Source organism: Aythya fuligula, chromosome 10 (assembly GCF_009819795.1).
Source record: "Aythya fuligula isolate bAytFul2 chromosome 10, bAytFul2.pri, whole genome shotgun sequence".
Classification (NCBI taxonomy): Eukaryota; Metazoa; Chordata; class Aves; order Anseriformes; family Anatidae; genus Aythya; species Aythya fuligula.
The window spans coordinates 2084001-2102475 of NC_045568.1; the positions used below are offsets into that span (position 1 = coordinate 2084001).

At 36.3% G+C, this 18475-nt stretch overlaps 1 protein-coding gene across 1 annotated transcript in view; it reads left to right on the forward strand.

Annotated features, from left to right (window-relative positions):
• Positions 1–17037, forward strand: part of DCP1A (decapping mRNA 1A) — a 35880-nt gene extending 18843 nt beyond the window's left edge. The window contains exons 6-10 of the mRNA XM_032194036.1: positions 2552–2671; positions 7617–8381; positions 10834–10899; positions 11627–11845; positions 13137–17037. Of these exons, the coding sequence (XP_032049927.1) occupies positions 2552–2671; positions 7617–8381; positions 10834–10899; positions 11627–11845; positions 13137–13217 (1251 nt within the window). The 3' untranslated portion in view covers positions 13218–17037. The remainder of the gene's footprint in view (positions 1–2551; positions 2672–7616; positions 8382–10833; positions 10900–11626; positions 11846–13136) is intronic.
• The last annotated feature ends 1438 nt before the right edge of the window (positions 17038–18475 follow it).

Sequence of the window (18475 nt, forward strand, 5' to 3'; positions counted from 1 at the left end):
TGTGTAGCTATAATATCGCAGAGATACAATATGGTTTGCAGCTATACTGGTGGGAGAAGGGTTAGCACATCACTAGAGTGCTTCATTTCTTCTTGAACTTGTATAGTGGGACACTGGAGTTCCTTGGAATAATTGTGTTTTGAGTCTTTGTAGGATTCTAGGTTGGTACCATGTGGGATGAGGAGGAAGGAATGAACACGTGGGCTAAGCTATGTATGATGAACCTGCTTATCTTGTCGCTTTCTGACATAAAGGACAGGTGAAAGTGACAGACCTTACAATATATTTGAGCCTATATTCTAGTTTCGGAAAATCAGTAATGTATTTTCAGAATGTTTTAATATAGGTCCAAATAAAAGCTAATTCTCAGCACATTAATCCTGTTTGAGGAGAACGTGTCTTTGTATGAAGGCCAACATTGGGAAAGTGGCAGCTTTTGTGAGAGCACAGAAAGAAGCATCGAAAGCTGAATGATTCATCTTTCAATGTTATATCAATTGAGACAGATCTGGAGAAATGGAAGGCTTGAAAAAAAAACAGAACAAAAAATCAGAAATTGTTCTGGTAGGGGCCTGTTAGGGTGTAATGAAGTCTTTCTCCTTCTTTGTTCTTGCAATATCGGATGATACACACTTCCAACAGATGGTTCTTAAAAATGACTCAGGATATTCCAGCTTCTCTCTGAATTTTGAGGTCTGTGTGTGAGAGTAATGAAAACCTTTCGCTAGAAACAAAGTTCAGAAGTGTCATGATTGCATCTGTGTAGACAAGTACTGATAACTGGGCCGTGGCAGCTGTCATACAGTGTGAAAATACATGGGGCATGGACTAGGCTACAGTAAAGATACTACACAAATTAGCTTTTTTGCCTCTCTGTCTTGATTTTGCTTCTTGATGCTTTTAGATCACCTATATTATTAGAGACGTTATTTCATTTTGTGTGCATGTAGATGAGCAATAAACTGAATCTACCCCACTTAATCTGCTACGAGTGTAGTGTTGTAGAAATTGCTCAGTAAACAGAAATGAACAATGCTAGTTGTGATTCAGGCAAACTTCCTGCAGGATGTTCTGTTGGCCACCTCACCTTTAGCAACAAACCTCAGGCACATTGATTTTGGAAGTCCTTGTGGCCAGCACACATCAAAGCTAATACGATTAGGTAACCAACTTGGATGGTGGCTTCTTGAGAGACCTTTCTTGTCTGATTTTTTTTTATTACTATTTTATGGTGTTCAGTAATTATGCATGAATTTGTATTTAGGAGCCGAAAGTACTCATCTGCCTGGTATGTTCCAGATGGATCATACAGTAATCCTTGTGTGCAGCCCACATGAGATTGGCAGAGTGTCAGCATGAGAAGGGGGCAGAGAGAGTGAAAAAGAGATTTATGGAAGTCTGAGTGATTTAATCTAGGATTCCAAATCAGCTTAATCCTTCAAGTACTCGCTCCATAAAGTCCATATGTGAAAATGAATGGAGATATTTTTTTAATGAAGTGAATGGATGTTTTTTATAGTGTTCGTGTGTGTGTGTTTCAGTCTGAGAAAACGTAGCAGCTTATCCTCTAGTGAAAAGGAAAAACTAGGCTTTGATTTTGTAGCTGCAAGGCAGTCAACCATTTCAGGCTCAAAGAGTTTTAACCTTTTGAATTAATGGCTAAACTACAGAAAGGCAGCCATTGTTTCTCTCCCTTCTGTCCCTAAATCACAACATATGGTCCTGATGTTGTTTATATCACTTGCAATTTGAAATTTAAAACAAAACAATAATAAAGCTGAGATTGTTTCTAACTTACTGCTACAGTTTCTCATATTTTGTAGTTGTCAGGTAAGTGAGGAGAGATCATCTGATGTGCTGATGTTCAGCTGTATCATAAACATAGTTTACCTATTTTATGCTAGACTGGTTCTACACTTTTTCACTAATGCTTTAAAATTTAATACAGTTTTTATTTTTGTTAATGTATATATTTAGTAAAGAAGGAAGTCAATTCAAACCATAAACGTATGGTCTATTACTACAACTTCCTTGGCTAGTTTGCCTTATTCACAGAAAAACCAATTAATGCCTAGTGGAAGTACATGCACGTGGTTATTTAAATCTGGTGGAAATAAGTCAGTGACAAGCTCTTCTTCCAGTCACTTTAGAAGAATTTCTGACAGGACTTTTTTCGAAGTTGTTTCTAGCATGCTAAGTTGTTTCTAGCATGCTAAGTTGTTTCTAGCATGAATTCTTAATTTAATGGCCTTGTTAGCAGCTAATACAAAATGTGAAAAGTCTACCTTTATTTATTTATCAGTGGAAAAAAGTATAAAACCAGTTGTCTTTTTTTGATAATACAGAGTAAAAGTATTGTGAACACTTACCAGATATTGTATTACTTGGTATATTTTTTCCTGAAACTTGTGAATTTTACAGTGTCTGACAGGAAAATTACTAACCTGTACATCCTCTGGATATCAGCCCAAGTGCTACCTAAGCAGAACTATAGTAGTGGCTGAGCTCCTGTGGCTATGTAATTTTTTTAATTTTATTTTTTCCCCCCCAGAATCAGATCAGTGACTTAAGTATTATGTCAAGTTCTGGAATGCAACAAAATGCAAATTTCCTGAAGTCAGAAAGCACAGAGGCTTCAGAGCAAAAACCTTCGATACAAGTGCTAGATCAGGTAAGTGTCATACAAATCTAAATAGTGTGTTACTTCATTTAGCACTTTGTTTTGGTACCAAAATATTTTCTTGGAATAGAAGTATCATCTTGCTGAATGTATTATGCTTCATCGTGAAAATAAATTTGTAAGTTTAACTGCAGTTTAGAATTGGTTTTAGTATCTACTCTCATTTCTCTTCACTATGCTTGTTGAAGATCAGCTGGTATGTTTCCTGCTGCCCACACCCCCCTCAGATAAACTAATGGGTCTGAAGACTCTAAAGAGCCTAAATTCTGTTTTTTTTTTTTCCGTAATGTTTAAATATGAGGCTGTATCCACACTCCTGTCAATATAAAAGTGTGTTTAAATGGGCTAACTCAGATTCTGTAAGTCAGTCCATGATAGTATAGAGACACCTGTGCAGGATGACTTCTGAGTAAGGGAGCAAATAAAAATTACCCCTGTTGAATTGACAGAGAGAATATGGCATTTGTTCACTGTACACTGTGTTGCAGTCTTTCAAACAGCAACTGAAGCACTGTCTTCCTGTGTCTGAGACGTTTACTTAGTTTGTCAGTGCTGCATTTAAAGCTGTAGCTACAGTCCTGCTAAATGAAATCATCAGTCAGTTGCTAGACAAGAAATGGAAAGTACTTCTGTCACGGAGCACTAAATTCTCTTTGGAGTTACTGAATGTGTGCATACCCGTCTTCTCCCATACTTCTGTAGCTTGTGTTTAACCTTTGCTTGTATGATCAAATTCAACTTGCCTGATTAATATATATCATGGGAGAGGTGTTGTGTTGCTGTTCGGTTTTGTTTAGACTTTTTTTGACAGTGTATTCCTTCCTCTGCGTTAAGCAGTATCTTCCAGAATTGTTTCAGTGATGTTAGTGAGGGATGTTGCTCAAATTTATGGTAATTCTAGTGCACATACAGTGCTTAGATGTCTGTCAGATAATTATTAGATACGTGTTCAATCAGCATGTATCCAGATACCTACAAATTCTAAAGCCTAGTATTACTTCTGTAATTAAAGATTAAACTACTGTAAAAATGCTAGTGAAAATAACATGCTTCATGTAAATGTTGTTGATGAACCATGGGAAACTTGTTATAAAAATAATTAGCATCATCACTGGAGTGGTTGGAATATAGGCAGTGATAGTTCAATAATTGGCTCCATTTCCTAATAAGCCTTTATGCACAAGGGATGTGTAGCTTCATACAGTGCTTCTTGGAGGTTCGTTTTTAAAAAAATACTAATAATTTTTGCAACAATTAAATGCTTTCTAACACATCAGTAACTTGTGCCTGCTTACAGTGCCACCCAGTGGGGACAGAAAGGTCAGTAGTGGTCCTCTCCAGAAAATGCCCCACAGTGTGTGCCTCCAGCTCCTTGTCCTAGCTTATTGTTGTGTTTTGGATGCAATAAAGCACTGCCTCTGGAAAATGCCCTAGGAAAATGCGTGCAACACTGCATTTAGTAATTGTAAACAACATACTTATTTTTAAGTAAAAATAAATAATTTCTAGTACAGGTTAGGGCTACGGTATGAGTAGCAGAAACCTGTTTAAGGGGCTGGGGTAATAACAATCAGTGGGTTAAAATGGGGTGAGGGGAAACTTGCAAGGATTATTGGCTCTCATGGCATCTTCTGCCCTCTCAGCAGCACCTCTGGTTTTGGACCAGCACAAGTGATAGACTGACCCCTGGCAGCCAGTTGTGCTTGCTGCATGCTTGATCTTGAGGCCTGGCAACAGGGTTGTGTCTTGCTTTTAAAAGAAGAAATCTTCTTTTTGGCTGTGCATGTGTGATCAGCTGAAGTGACCAGCCTGACAGTGCATGAGCTTGCAGAGCAGTAGAAACTAGCTAAGGAAAAATTCTAATTTCAAAGTTTTTCTTGAAAAAAGATCTATAAATTCTGATGTTTAAATTTCTAAAAATTCTAAGATTGTAATACATTACTTTAAAGTAATTCAAGGGAAAGTACAGTTTTACAGAGCAGGTGAAGTGGTGTTCTAGTGTCTCTTCTGTTGAGCTATTTAAAATAATTGTTGTGGAGATGCAGGAAAAAGTTATGTTATCTAAGTGGTAATTTACTTGTGTAAAGCTAGCTGGGTTCAAATACAGCACCAAGGTGTTTGTTCATAATTTCATTTTTAATAATGTGTACTACTAGAAGAGAACTGGAAAAAATGTTATTTGAACTGTAAGAATACATTTTTCATCTAATTAAAACAGATAACCATTGAAATTAAAAACTAGTATATATTTGATAATTACTGTGAGATGCTGAAACCCTTCCAAAATGTCATAACTGTATGTTGATTGATTACCTTCACTTCATGCTAAAGACATCACAGATTTGGGAATAAAAAATAAATGTTGTATGATATTCTGAAGTTCAAGTTCTGTACCCTGGCAGTTCAAAAAGAAAACAAGCTGTATTATAAAATTAATTTTGCTCATCACCAACACAAAAATATAACTAGAACAGTGAAATGTCATGTGCCAGCTATGACTGCTAATTCCCATGCCTCGATATATCTGAAATAATTCCCGGAGAAACCCTTTGGGCAGCACTCCATTCCTGTCAAGTAAATGGATTGTGTTGCCTTTTTTCCAACCCCATGCGGAGAAGGGTGTCCATAACACAGTGAGTTGCTGACATGTCCAAAATACACCTCAGCCAGAGATGAGTCAAGCACAAGATGTGTTTTATCCCTCAGGTTGGGAATGAACTTCATGTTTCAAGCTGTATGTGTCGTGTGTTATGTGTAAGGGGCTAATCTGACTGCGATCAGAGCACGGCAGAGATTCATGTTCATTAGGTGAAAATTTTAATGTATTAATAAAAGAAAGCCAGTCAGTTACTCAAATGGAGGTGAAAAGCAGAGTTGATGCAGAGTAGTCATTTTCTCTTAACATAATAATAATAATAATAATAAATCAGCAGTGTCAGCAGCACAAGTTAGTAACCTTGGCAGAAGTCAATGTGATTTCAAGCTTGAGACTGCCAGGCAGCTTGCATGCTACCTGTGCTGCCATTCCTTCGTTGCCCTTACCAATGTTAGTAACACTGGAACGAGCAGAGCAATGTCGAGGTGCAGTAATTGTCATTGTGAAATAGTGTCTTTGTTTAGACATACCATCACAAGGCACTGGAATTTCGCTGCGGGCCATTCACTCTTCTGAACAGAATGTCATGTTTTAGTCCAGCTGTTTTATGTAACTTCCTGCACAACCTAAAAAAGCAGGAAAAATTTAACATAAGGGTGTTAGTAGCTGTTTTTCTCACTAGAAAAATGCGTTTTAAACTAATTCAGCTAAAATACCTGCTGTAAAATAGCTGGCTTGGAATAAACTGTGAGTAATTCATGGTAGAACTGGCAGGTGTATCATAAGGGGTTAACTCAGACTCTCTCATTATACTGCTGAAGAAAATGCATTATTTTCCCTTGCAAAATGGTATACAGGAGCCTGTGGTTAATTAGCTGTGATCATCTCTTTTTATTAAGGCATTTTAAAAATGTTTGCGATCTGTTAAGTAATTCAGAACTGTGTTGTATTGCCTCTTCAACACCTGAAACGCAAGGAGACCTAGCCAACCCTACTTTTTTTTTCTATCAATTTGCTTTCTCATTCTGTCGATAGTTATTGTTTTCCTTTGAAGGAGAAAGTGAGGACGAGTCACTTGGGTTATTTTTATTACTGTGTGTTACCTTGGTTGCCTTGTTAGGACTTCCGCTATTTTTCCTGTTCAGCAAGGAATCCTGTTTTTCTATGGATTCTTCTCAAATAAGGAAAGAAGCATTTTTTCCATCTGTTAAGCCAACATCTATTTTGATGGTTAAAGGGTGACTGTTTTTCACAAGATAACTTGGTTGGGAGGGGGGGGAAACAATACTACACAAACTCCTAGTAGACAGCCATTCTTTGCTAACCTTGTGTTGACTTTTAATGTAGGGAATGCTGTTTAGTAAGGCAAAATATTAGGAATAGGAAGTCCTTAAGATTTTTCTAGCAATGTCAGTGCTGTAGGCTAGATGTATATTTGTGTAAGAGACTCAAGGGTCAATGTGTTCATGTGTACATGTGCATGCTTTTCAAGGAAATTAATACATACTTTTAGGTTTTTACAGATTCTTTTACTTATGGTGACATCCACTGCAATATTGATGAAAATGGGAGAACTGTCTAGGCATGTACTGCTAGATAAACTGTTTACCTTCAGGCTTCTCTTTTTATTTCCCATCCTTCAGACCATTTAATTAGTTACAGTACTGTAAATTCTGCATGGCATTGGTTCAAAACATATGTTGTTCCTCGGCCCCTCTCCCCCCCCCCAACCAAGTGTGCTGTGTAGTTAAGGTTGATCAGTGATGGCAGGCATCACCTTAATAGCAGAAACCATAGCTGTCCCCCTTCTGTGCTAGTAGTGCAGTCTGTCTATAGAAGGATGTAGAGACAGAAAGTGCTGTGAAGGTGTCATCTCTACTGTGGCTGCATCCTGCCCTCGTGCCACTGCCGTATGATTGCTATGGGTTATTTCAAGTTTTAACGTCATGCTTGAAGAAATGTGAATATTCTCCCCCAGTCCCAAGTACTCCAGCCAAGTGGTGGAATGTAAACACTTACTGCAGTGGAAGTTTTTAAAGATAGAGTTGGAGGTGTTTGGAATAGAAAAATAATGCAAGCTGAAGGGGAAGAGTGTGCAATTTGGGGGAGGGGGAGGTAGAGTCCAGTGACAAGCGACGAATTGGCTTCAAGCTTAGCCTGAGACTGTGATTGTTTAAAAAAAAAAAAAAAAAAAAAAGTGACAGAAAATTTGGTGTCTTTTAAATGTATCTGACCTAGTTGTATTCATACTTTTCTTGAATTTGTAACACATCACTGTACTTCTCACAGTTTGGGTATTCCTAAATTGACTCTGTAACCTTCCTTTTCCTTTCTTTGTAGACATTTCAGTCGAGGCCAAAGCATCTGACTTTGGAAGAACTGTTTGGGACTTCTGTCCCAAAGGAACAGCCTGCACCTCCGTATCCCAATGCAGAGAGAAGGGAGAAGTTGCAGACTGAGACCTCTGCCAGAGAGCAGCAAAACTTGCTCTTGCCTTTTTCCTTTGACCAGTCAACAGTAATACAGCAACCACTAGGGAAATCAGAAAGTCCAAACGTTAAAACCAGTGCCAATCCTTTGAATCAGCAGGAATGTTTAACACCTATGCTAATACCTCCAGCTTCAGTTTCCCAGCCTGATGTAAAAAGCATTTCCAGCTATTCAGTTCGTTTAAGCCCTATTCTTAATTCAGCCTCAACAATGGAAGCTGCCCCTGCTCAGAGGCTTCCTGGCCTAAAGCAAAACAACAATTTAATGCAAGTCATGCAGCAAGCTGCCAAGCAGATATCCCCACTAGTGAATCAGCCACCATCCGAAGTGAACCACGCTCCACAAAATCTAATGGCTGGCCAAAGTCAGCTTATAGCACCCTTGACATCAACAAATACGGGAACTGTCTCAAATACATCCCATACAGGCGTTGATCTTCTCCAGAAACTCAGGTTGACCCCACAGCATGACCAAATGCAGCAGCAGTCTCTCACTAAGACTTCCTTAACACCAAACACCTCTGCCTCGGTTGGCCAGCTTGCAACACCAGAAAGCTTCAAAGAATCGCACAGTAAACCATCAACCTTGAACAACAAGATAATCCCTTCTCTGCAGGTATTCTGTGGCTTTTTATACCTATAAAGCTTTAAGCTATTATTGGCTACAAATATTTCAAATATTTCCATTTGAAAATGTGCTTCTATATATTGCTCCTAAAAAAAAAAAATAAATAAAATAAGGACTTCTAATGTGTGTGACTGAATTGCAAACTTCAAAATCTAATTTTGGTCATTAGCATCTGCTATCAGTGACAGACTTGTCTGCAGAGGAGGAATTTTTTCAGGCTGGTGCTATTAGTGGATGAATGTATCCTCAGGAATTTGCCTATACTTGGCTTAGAGAAGTGCTGCTGAGTCTGATCTGAGAAAGGACTGAAGGTTACAGGTCAGATGGTGTTAGGAGTGTTGCTACTGTGGAAATATAGCCTGTACTTTATTTGAAAGTATGAAATTGTCTGCTGATTCAGATTATATAGCTTTGGGTGTTTCATAACACTTTGATACTGACCGCTTCTGTTGGGAATCCCTCTGGGCTACCTTGAGATGTTGTTTGTTATTTGTCAACGTGGATCATCAACTGATTTATTCTGTCTAATTGACCCCCTTGGTTTCTTTTGTCCCAGTATCACTTCTAAAGGACCTTCTAAACTTGTTTCTTGCAGGCGAATCTACTGTCTGTGCCTCGATATAACCCAAATAAATAAGCTTGTTTTGAGAGACTAGATGGAAATATTACTGCTACTCTGTAAGATTAATGCTCGTGCTTTGTGTTTTAAATTTTCTGTCACTTAGTGTTGCATCTTAGGGACAGTGAGAATGCAAGAAAAAAAATTATCACACAGAACTACTTACAGCTATACCTGTATGAATTTCCTATTTTTTTTTTTTTATTATTATCCAGTGCTTCCCACTGGGTTTCAGCAAAATCTTCAACAGTCTTGTCTGGGTCAGCTGATACTACTATTTTTTGTTGTGATAATAGTGATGACTTACTCATAACACAGATCTAACAAACAGCTCAACTCTGTATTTTTATATTTTTTATATATATTATATATATATTATATATATATATATTATATATTATGTATTATGTATTATATATATTATATATATATTATATTATATATATGTAATATATATATTTTTATATATATATATATATACATGTATTTATATTTTTATATATTACAAGCTTCTGCCTGTAACACCCTAAGCAGTAAATGCCCTGTATTTTTCACATGTGGCTCTTCTGTCTTTAGAAGAATTATTACCTTTTTTTTATTTTTTTTTATTTTTTTTAATTTTTTTAATTTTTTTTTAGGAAATGGGCGTGCTCTCATTGGGCTGTCTTTCTAATTACCCCATTTATAACCTACTGCTGCTCTTGAAAACTTTCAAGAAGGCCTTGAGCGCTGTATGCTAGGGTTATTTTGCAAGCCATCACCTTGTTGAGATGTTTGGGCTGAGATGTTTTGCCCAGAGAGGAGGAGGTCAGAGTACAACACTGAGCAGCGGTCTGGATCTAGTGTTGAAGAACTGTACATTCTGAGCAGTGTCTTTCTTCCATGTACTAGTGAACCTTGGTAAAGATTTGACTTGGGATTGTGATGTTTTTAAGCATCTAGAAAAGCTGTCGAGGTGTATCTGTAACTGCTCTTACTAGATTTATTCAATGTCTGCTTTGATAACCTTATGAATTCCAATTCATGTGCTAGTCTTGCACCCTTTTGTTCTTTGATGAGGTCCATTGTGTGTATGTATTTTTGTTAGACAAAGTTCTTCATACTCCAAATATGTTCTCCCAAACTAGGAAGACTTCCTAACTCTTGCCTAATTAGGTCTTAGCAATTTGATCTTGTCATTGTAACCACTTCAGAAAGCTCATTTGACTTCTGTCATTATAGATACAGGTTATCAGTTACCTGAGGATGTTTTTTTTCTCTGTTGAGGTTTTCCAAATGGCTATAACAAGCCTTTCCAAGAATGCAAGGTGAATTTATTCAAGTACCTTATCTACGTGCTTTTTGTTTGTTTGTTTTCTAAGCTTTTATAATCCTATAATTTTATTATATTACAGTCTTGAAATCTGACTAAAGAGATACCTGGATGTCATTTGTAAAGATATAAAGTACAGAGATCTAGTAGACAACAGTATTTCATTTCTGTGGAGGGAATTAGAAAAACCTTCTAGGAAAAAACACTGAATTTAGCATCCTGTCAGTTTGCCATACTGATTACACTCTAATTAAACTCTTCATTTTGTATGCATTTGATTCCTGTTCGATGTTTAGTATTTTTTTTTTGAACTGTGGTAGACTTTCTTAATAACTGTGTTAAGAGTTTGCTGTAATACTGAAAGCATAAACCACAAATTCCAACTGTTACAAACTGGAATGAACTACATCTAAAATCTGTTGGTACTTAGATTTTTGCAGCTTTATATAAAAATTGAGCTGCGGATACTCACTTGTAATTTATGTATATATATATTTTTTTTAAATTAGACTGTACAACAAAACAAGGAATCAGAAGTATTTCCACAGACAAAGACTTTATCTAAAACAAGTCAGGTAAGGTGAATAAACCCTTCAACAAATTGAGTTTGATTTTAAAATAAAATTTAAGACGTTTTAAAGGATGGTAATCATTGCCATATCATACAGTCATATTGTCCACTTTGACCATATTTAAAATGCTGTTGATGGAGCAGAAACAAGCTGTACTGAAGTGAGGAAGATTAGGACAGAAGATCAGTCAGTCATACATTACAGTACCTCTTACTGTTGGTGTGAATGCAGAAATTTAAGTACATTTTTGGCTCTGCAGTCTTGCGTTAACACCATTAGAACTAGTTTTTGTTTTTAAGTATTTATCCTATATTGTTGTGGTGTATATTATCCTCAGTTGAGCATTAAGCACCCAAGAGGCATAAAATGTAATCCTTGCCTTGCCATCTTTCAGTGTTCTTGAAATACTTTGTGTTTCATGAAAAAGATATCAGGACAGTAAAATGGCAGGTAGAGGAAGAAAAGACTAACAGAATTTACCACTACGAAACTTTTTGTAATAGCAAGATCTGGTGATCTAGATACAAATTTAAAGTTATTGGAACTGCCCTTGAGCAGGTACCCTTCATAGGCAGATACCTCCTCATTATGAATAACTGTTCTGTAATACCGAACTGACCTGTAGTAATAGCGTGTTTTTTTTTAATTTTTTTTATGCTTATCTCTGTCTGTTAATAAAGCATTTGTTCCTACTGGAGGTGGTGCTCACTGACTTTCTGTTCTTTTACAGGTCACACCTCCACAGTTTGTTACAGCCACAACTACAGTAGCTCCTTCAATACTCTTGTCTCCTAGTGTTTTCCAACAGTCAGCTACAAAAGCTATTGAAGTGGAAAATAAAGCCAATTCTTCTTCACCTTTAACACTTGGAACAACAGAAATTCAGACTATACCTCCTACTGTTCTCAGTAGGTCCCAGCTTCAAGAAGCACTGATACATCTAATAAAGGTCTGTCCTTAAAGAACTCCATATCTGAGGGATGGGGTTCCAAGTAGACTAGCCAGACTTTGGTTGTGAAACGGAAGGAAGACTTAGAAGAACAACTCTGCTTCAGATGTCCTTTTACATCCATATGAACTTGTGGACACCTGAGGAAAAAGTTACACTTGTAGAAGCCTTTGTATGGGGGTTGGGGACTGTTTTTACTGTCCTTGTAGGTGTTTCTGCTTTCCTTGGGAAAGCTTTCCTGTTTCCACTTACCTAGAACTGTTCTTGTACTTTAACCAAAGTATGTGTCTTTGAAATGGAATTTACAAAGCTCTAGTGTTGCTATCCCTAGTGACTAAAATATTTAGCTGATTTAAATGTGTAATGCTGGGAGTAGCCATAGTGAGATTTGTAGGTAACCAGTAGAAGTTGCTGTGACAGCTGTACTGTGTTAACTCAGGATTCTCTTGCTCTGTACATGCTAATGTTAGGTTTTACACCCAAAACACAGGTCTAAAATAGCAAACAATATCTTCCTAGTGAAAAAGCTGTGATCAAAAGGGCCACTGCCAGATCCCAACATCAGCTAGATTGCCTGACTTATCTATGTTGTTTATTTTTGCACAATTTGCATATTGGTATTTTTTATTTAAAGACTTAAACTAGCTTACTTGTAAGACTTGCAACTGAGCTCGATTGCCAGAAGTCTTATTCTCATTAGAGAATCTCCCCCCAGTAGTCTGAATCACTGTAGTGATTTTAGAGACAAATATTCCAGCCAGCTTTCTAATCTTCATTTTACTTACAGAGACAGCTGAACATAAGCCATAATGGACATACCCTGTAGCATGGGATTACTTACAGAATGTTCCAAGCAAGATGCATAAATTTGCTCTGTAGATTTTTGTAGAAAGAGTACTACATCTTCAGCCTAGAGAAATATATACCATTTGAAGGAGTAGGACTCAGGAAATCTCTCTAAATGTTGTCTATCAGTTAAACAATTTCACTTCCTGGTAATGCTTTGACAGGAATTTTTAAATCATAGAATTAATATAAATGTATAGAAAGCTTGAGTTGGAAGGGACCTTCAAGGCTGTCTGGTTCCAACCCCCTGCTGTGGGCAGGGATACCACCCACCAGATCAAGTTGCCCCAGTTCCCTTGCCTTAGCCCTCAGGTAGATAGCAACGTAAGTAGGAATCTTTGTGCATAACTTAAATGGACTTAAATTATACTTTTTCTGGTATCTTTTTACTAATGTTTCTGATGTTTTGTTTCTGTTTTTTGTTTTTTTTTTTTTTTTTTTGCAGAATGATTCCCGCTTTCTCAGCACTATTCACGAAGTCTACTTGCAAGTCCTAACCAAGAATACAGACAACATTAAGCTATAATCGAAGCTAAATCTACTTAGAATATTACCACTTTAGAAACAATTATGCCTCATCTATAAAACTACTATTTTTTTAAAAGAATATTTAGTTTTCAATGTCTTGAATTTCAACCTGTTAGGAAAGACTATTCCTTAAATATTTACGAAAGTAATGTTCTCAGAAGCGATCTAGGTTTTCACTGTGATCATCACCAGCAAACCTTTGTTTTTATTGGGGAAGGGAGTTAAGTTGCATATGATCTTTCATTCACATTAATGGAATATGCAGGTGTTTGTGCTGGCTTTCATTCCTAGCTGTATTCAGTTTTCAAGGATTACAGACTCATACTCTCTAAACTAGCAAATACATAGTACAGTACACTACACCACACCAGACAAAACTTTGTTGTGGGAACCTAGTTCCAGTTTTAAGGTGAGAGCAAAATACTAAGTGATTAAGTTGGCAGTTGTGGGGAAGAGTGGGATCTGGACGCCAGGCCTTCAGAGCTAAATCTTTAGCAAAATGTTTAAAAATGTGATTTGCTCAATACATTAACAGTCTCTAGCTAATGCACATCAATTCATCTGTTATATATTCCATTAATTGTACTGCTTCTCCATCCCTGACATTAAACAGGTATTCAAGTGATTAAGGCCATTTTCTCTAAAAAGGTGGAATTTGAAATATGCAAACTTCAGTGATTGTATTGTTTTTAAGCAATGGAATAATTCTGTTGTATGTTGAAGTTATTTCGGTTTAAATGTATAGTTAAGAAACCACCACTGAAAGACTATTTTCCCATTGAGTAGTGTTTGACTGAAATAGTTTTAATTACTTGGTTTCCCTTTTAGCTTAAGGATGGACCATATCTTAGTTGGGTTTCATTCCTCAGTTGTGTTGGAACTGCGGTGTTGAAAACTATGCAGATAGGGAACAAATGCATGCGTTTCTCTTGCCCTCTTCCCAGATTGTTAATGCATACTTCATAGTCTGAAGTATGTTTATGTAGTAAAAACTTCATACTTGTTTATGAAGTTTATATAGTTAACCTGTTAGTGTTTCTTATGTGATTTTATAATTCAGTAATGTAAGAGTTTAATCTCATACTTTCCCATTTGAAGTCAGAAAAATTTGTAATTATATTTTCCTATGCTGCTGTATTGGTTAGCCCATAGCTTGCATTTGTTTCTTGAAGTCATACAAAGGTAGTTAATAAGACTTCAGGTCTCAACTTTTTCCAGCAATAGTAGTTTTAAAGGATGCTTTTGCAGTAGAAAAGTTTTGGTTTATTGAGCAGAAAGATGATCTGTATTGAGTTATGATGCCCCCAAGCACTGTTGAAATTGAAGAAAAAAAATTGTTTGGATCCTTGCAAAAAAACATACGTATGTATATGTATCCTAAGGATTAGTACATGTTGACGTAGTCAAGGCCATTTCATTGGAAACTAATTGAGCTTTAATTGTGAGTTTTCACAAATTGGTATGTTTTAGATAAAACAAATATTTACATTTTATGTATTCGATCTATTTTATTTTTTCATATTTTTTTAGTGGAAAAAATATATCTTCTTTAGCACTATCTGCCTTCTGAAGAGCTCTTCTCCGCCTTTGAGTTCAATGTTTCTGTTTAAAATATATAGTATTTTGCTAAATAAAAAAAATTTAAAAAAAAATTGGAAGATTCAGGGAATGATGCTAATATCATGCACATTCATGAAGAACTGTATTGGCTTTAATGGTAGCATTTGAATTCAGCAATATAGACACTGAGCCTTGTTAAGGAAAATGGGAGCTTCCTACACAAATTCTAGAGTTATGATACTGCATATGTGCATAAACAATGAGACTCAAATTAGGTATAAACCAAATACAGAGGTCCTTTTGCAAAGATGAAGTTCCTAACTCCTGGCTTTTTATGTACAACTTCCAGCTCCTTTGGAGGAAGTTTTAATGAGTTTCGAAGAACAGAGATATTGGAAGCTAATTATGAATATTTATACTGGTTGCTAAATACAGTCGTATCCAAAGATCTATAGGAACAATGGAAGGAGTTATATTTTGAGTTCTTAAATTGTGTGCAGTTGACAAAAGTAATACTGTTTTGAGCAGCAATGCTGCTTTGAGAGTTTGACTCTATTCTGACACCTGAATATCCTTCATTTGTTTTTATTTAATGTATTAGTAGCAATATGTTATTGGTTTGTTTCCCCCAACTTTTAAAATGAATTGGAAAGGAAACAGTGAAATCATTTGTAGTACAAGCAGACCTGTTCATCTTGAACATGTCTGGTCTGGCCTGGCCTCTATATGTATGGCCAGCAGACACTGGAATGAATGTAGGTGTCCTCCAATACACTGCAGAGATTGATTTATGAGTGCCAGAGTAGCACTCTGTAGTAGATTTAACAGACAAATCTCTTTAAAGATAAGTTGCGTTGTAATACACAAGCTTAACTACAGTGTAAAACTTGGAATTTTTTAATGTAGACTGTGCTATTTAAAAACTTTTATTCCTGATTTTTTTTTTAAACTTTTTGCATAAACCTAAAACTACCAGTTTGTTGACATGCTTGATTCGTGTTAGCAGCATGTAGCTATAACTAGGGTATAGCAAGTTACCATGGATCAACACAGCAAATTATTTTGACAATTTTCAAGTGTGTGGAGGTTTTTAATAGAACTACTGGGTTAATGGGATTATACTTACTATTTATGAGAGTGAAAAAGTTAGTTTAGACCATACTCCCCAAATTAATTTCATTATCTAAGCATGATTTTTTGTGGCTAATGTTAAAGTCACTTTAATTTAAAAACAAAAAAATAAAGCCTGATCAAAGACAGTTTAAAAACCTACAGCTGCTGAACTATTCAGGAAAATTGGAATTCTCAGTTTTGTAGTTAGACTTTATCTGCTGTTATTTAATAATGCAAAGTTTATATAAAAGGTGCCTAACATCTGTTAACTTAGAAGATGTATATCTTTCCAAATTAAACAAGATTTGCAGAATGAATAAAGTTTAAAAAATTTAAGTACTTCATTTTGATTTCTTATATATGTTTAACTGTGTATAGATACTCAATATAATATTTAAAAACTCACTGCTGGATGTATCTCACTTTTGCTTACATTTCTAGTTGCTTCATTTTGGTATATTTCTGAAACCCATTATGCCATGTGTAGTCACTGATGTACTTTCTGAAACATTTTTAAAAGCCAATGTTAATTTGGGACTTTTTGTTTTAAATAGTATTCTAAACAAATCACCCACCTTTTTGCCAGCTATTTTGGTTGCTTTGTACAGCGTATCTTAACAGGAGGAATGTGTGCAATATATATCACCTCAGTTTTGTCTGGCAATGTTACGGAAATGTTAAGATGCAATATCTTTACTTCAAGTTGGAAAAATTGCAGTATCTTTAATTTGGTTGTCTATTTATATTTATCTATTCAGTGTATGGGCATATGGTTGTTTTGTGTTTTTTAATGTACATTATGTGCTTTTAGCAATTTCTGAGTTTTACCACTTCGGTGGATGCACCAGTTACATACTCATTTGCATGTTCTTTAAGCATGAAAACCATGGGGAAGGGAGGCTTCAGGACAGATTTCTGGAAACGGAACCCAAACAATTTTAAGTCAATAAATGTAGATACTGCATCATTAACATTTTTAGTATGGTATGGATTTTATAGCACCTATGTATGTTTGCAGTTATTAAGTTATTGCATAAATGTTTAAGAATGAGCATTTTTCATCCAAAATTTTGTATGTTTGCAAATATATTTTTGTAATAAAACCTCAAAACAAATGTTTCAGCACCTCCTAAAGTCTTCCAATGTTTCCTTTTGTTTCTAGAGCTAGTAGCCTGCTAGGAGGGTAAATTCAGATTTGACTTGGGGTTAGTGTTTTCCAAACAAGAAATTCAAACGTCTCAGTTTCTGGGGGCAAAAACAAATGGCATTTCTTTATGAAAGAGGATGTAGTATGCCTGCTTGAAGGATGGTTCAGAATAGCATCTGTCACATGTAATAGCATCTGGCCTTCTTCTGCATGGCTGTAAGTGAGCTTGCATTTTGAATTTGATAAACTAATTTCCTTCCACATTAAGAAAGGCAGTTGCAGGTTCACTGTTTTGTAAGAGCAGCTGTAACTGGTTTTAGTGCTTTTCCTTACCACATTTTTAATGTATTCCCCCTCTCATCAATCTAGACATGGCACATGATACTTGATGAATCCAATGCTGGTCATTGATCAACTTGGGAGAGGAATTAGTTACCATACCTGGTTGCTGTCATGCAACTGTTCTATCCAAACTTCACAGTTAAGTGGAGGCTGTTAAGGAGAAAAACCATAGCAGAAGTTCTGTTGGAACAGATTTTGAAATTAAACAAAATCTTGCACTGAAGTCCCTAAATTGTACCTGGCTGCTTACAACCATTTGAAATAGGAACAATGTTCCCCTAGGAATCGGACTGGGAGGTGTACCCAGCATCATGAGAGGTCACTGGGGAACAGCCTTTGCTGCTCTGCTGGGTCACACTGAGCTGGCTTCTGTGCTCTATACAGGAGCCTCTTCTGACAGAAGGCTGCTATATAAAACACGTACACAAATCAGGGATTTTTTTAAACAGAACTGAGGAAAAAATGGAAATGGCCTAACATCCAGCATTAAATTCTGTTAGATGTTGTCTGTTGGATCAGTACTGAGAAAGGTTGTTGTTGTTTTATTGTTGGTGCTGTTAACCTTGTGTTTTCCTGAATCTAGGTGTTACTGTGTACTATTATTCTGTCGAAGAACTCCCATTTTATTTTTGAAATTAAGTTAATAATTGTGACTTGCTTCATGTAACCATAAGTATTTTGGGCCTTTTCCCTGCTAGTGTGTGCTCAACAGTAGTGTTTTTGGAGAGTACCTCAGAGCAGAAAGTCTATCTCTAATACAGCGGTGACACACAACACTGGGGTAGAACCAACTAGTAAGTGTGAAGCTTCCTAAAACTCATCCACTAAACGTTGTTCAAATTTCATTTGGAGACTTGCAGAATGAAACGACACAACTGGCTTTTCAAACAAATTGGAGACAGCTCTGTAGCTCATGTTCATGGGCCAAGTTAATCAAAGTTAGGGAAGTCCTGTATTTGTCAAGATTCAGCTATACTTCATTCTCAATATACAGAACACTGGGCTGGGATTAGCACTCTGTCATTTTTAGAGGATAAGTAACTGTTATCCTTCAAACAATTTTTTTGACGTTTATGAACAAGATGCAGTCAAAT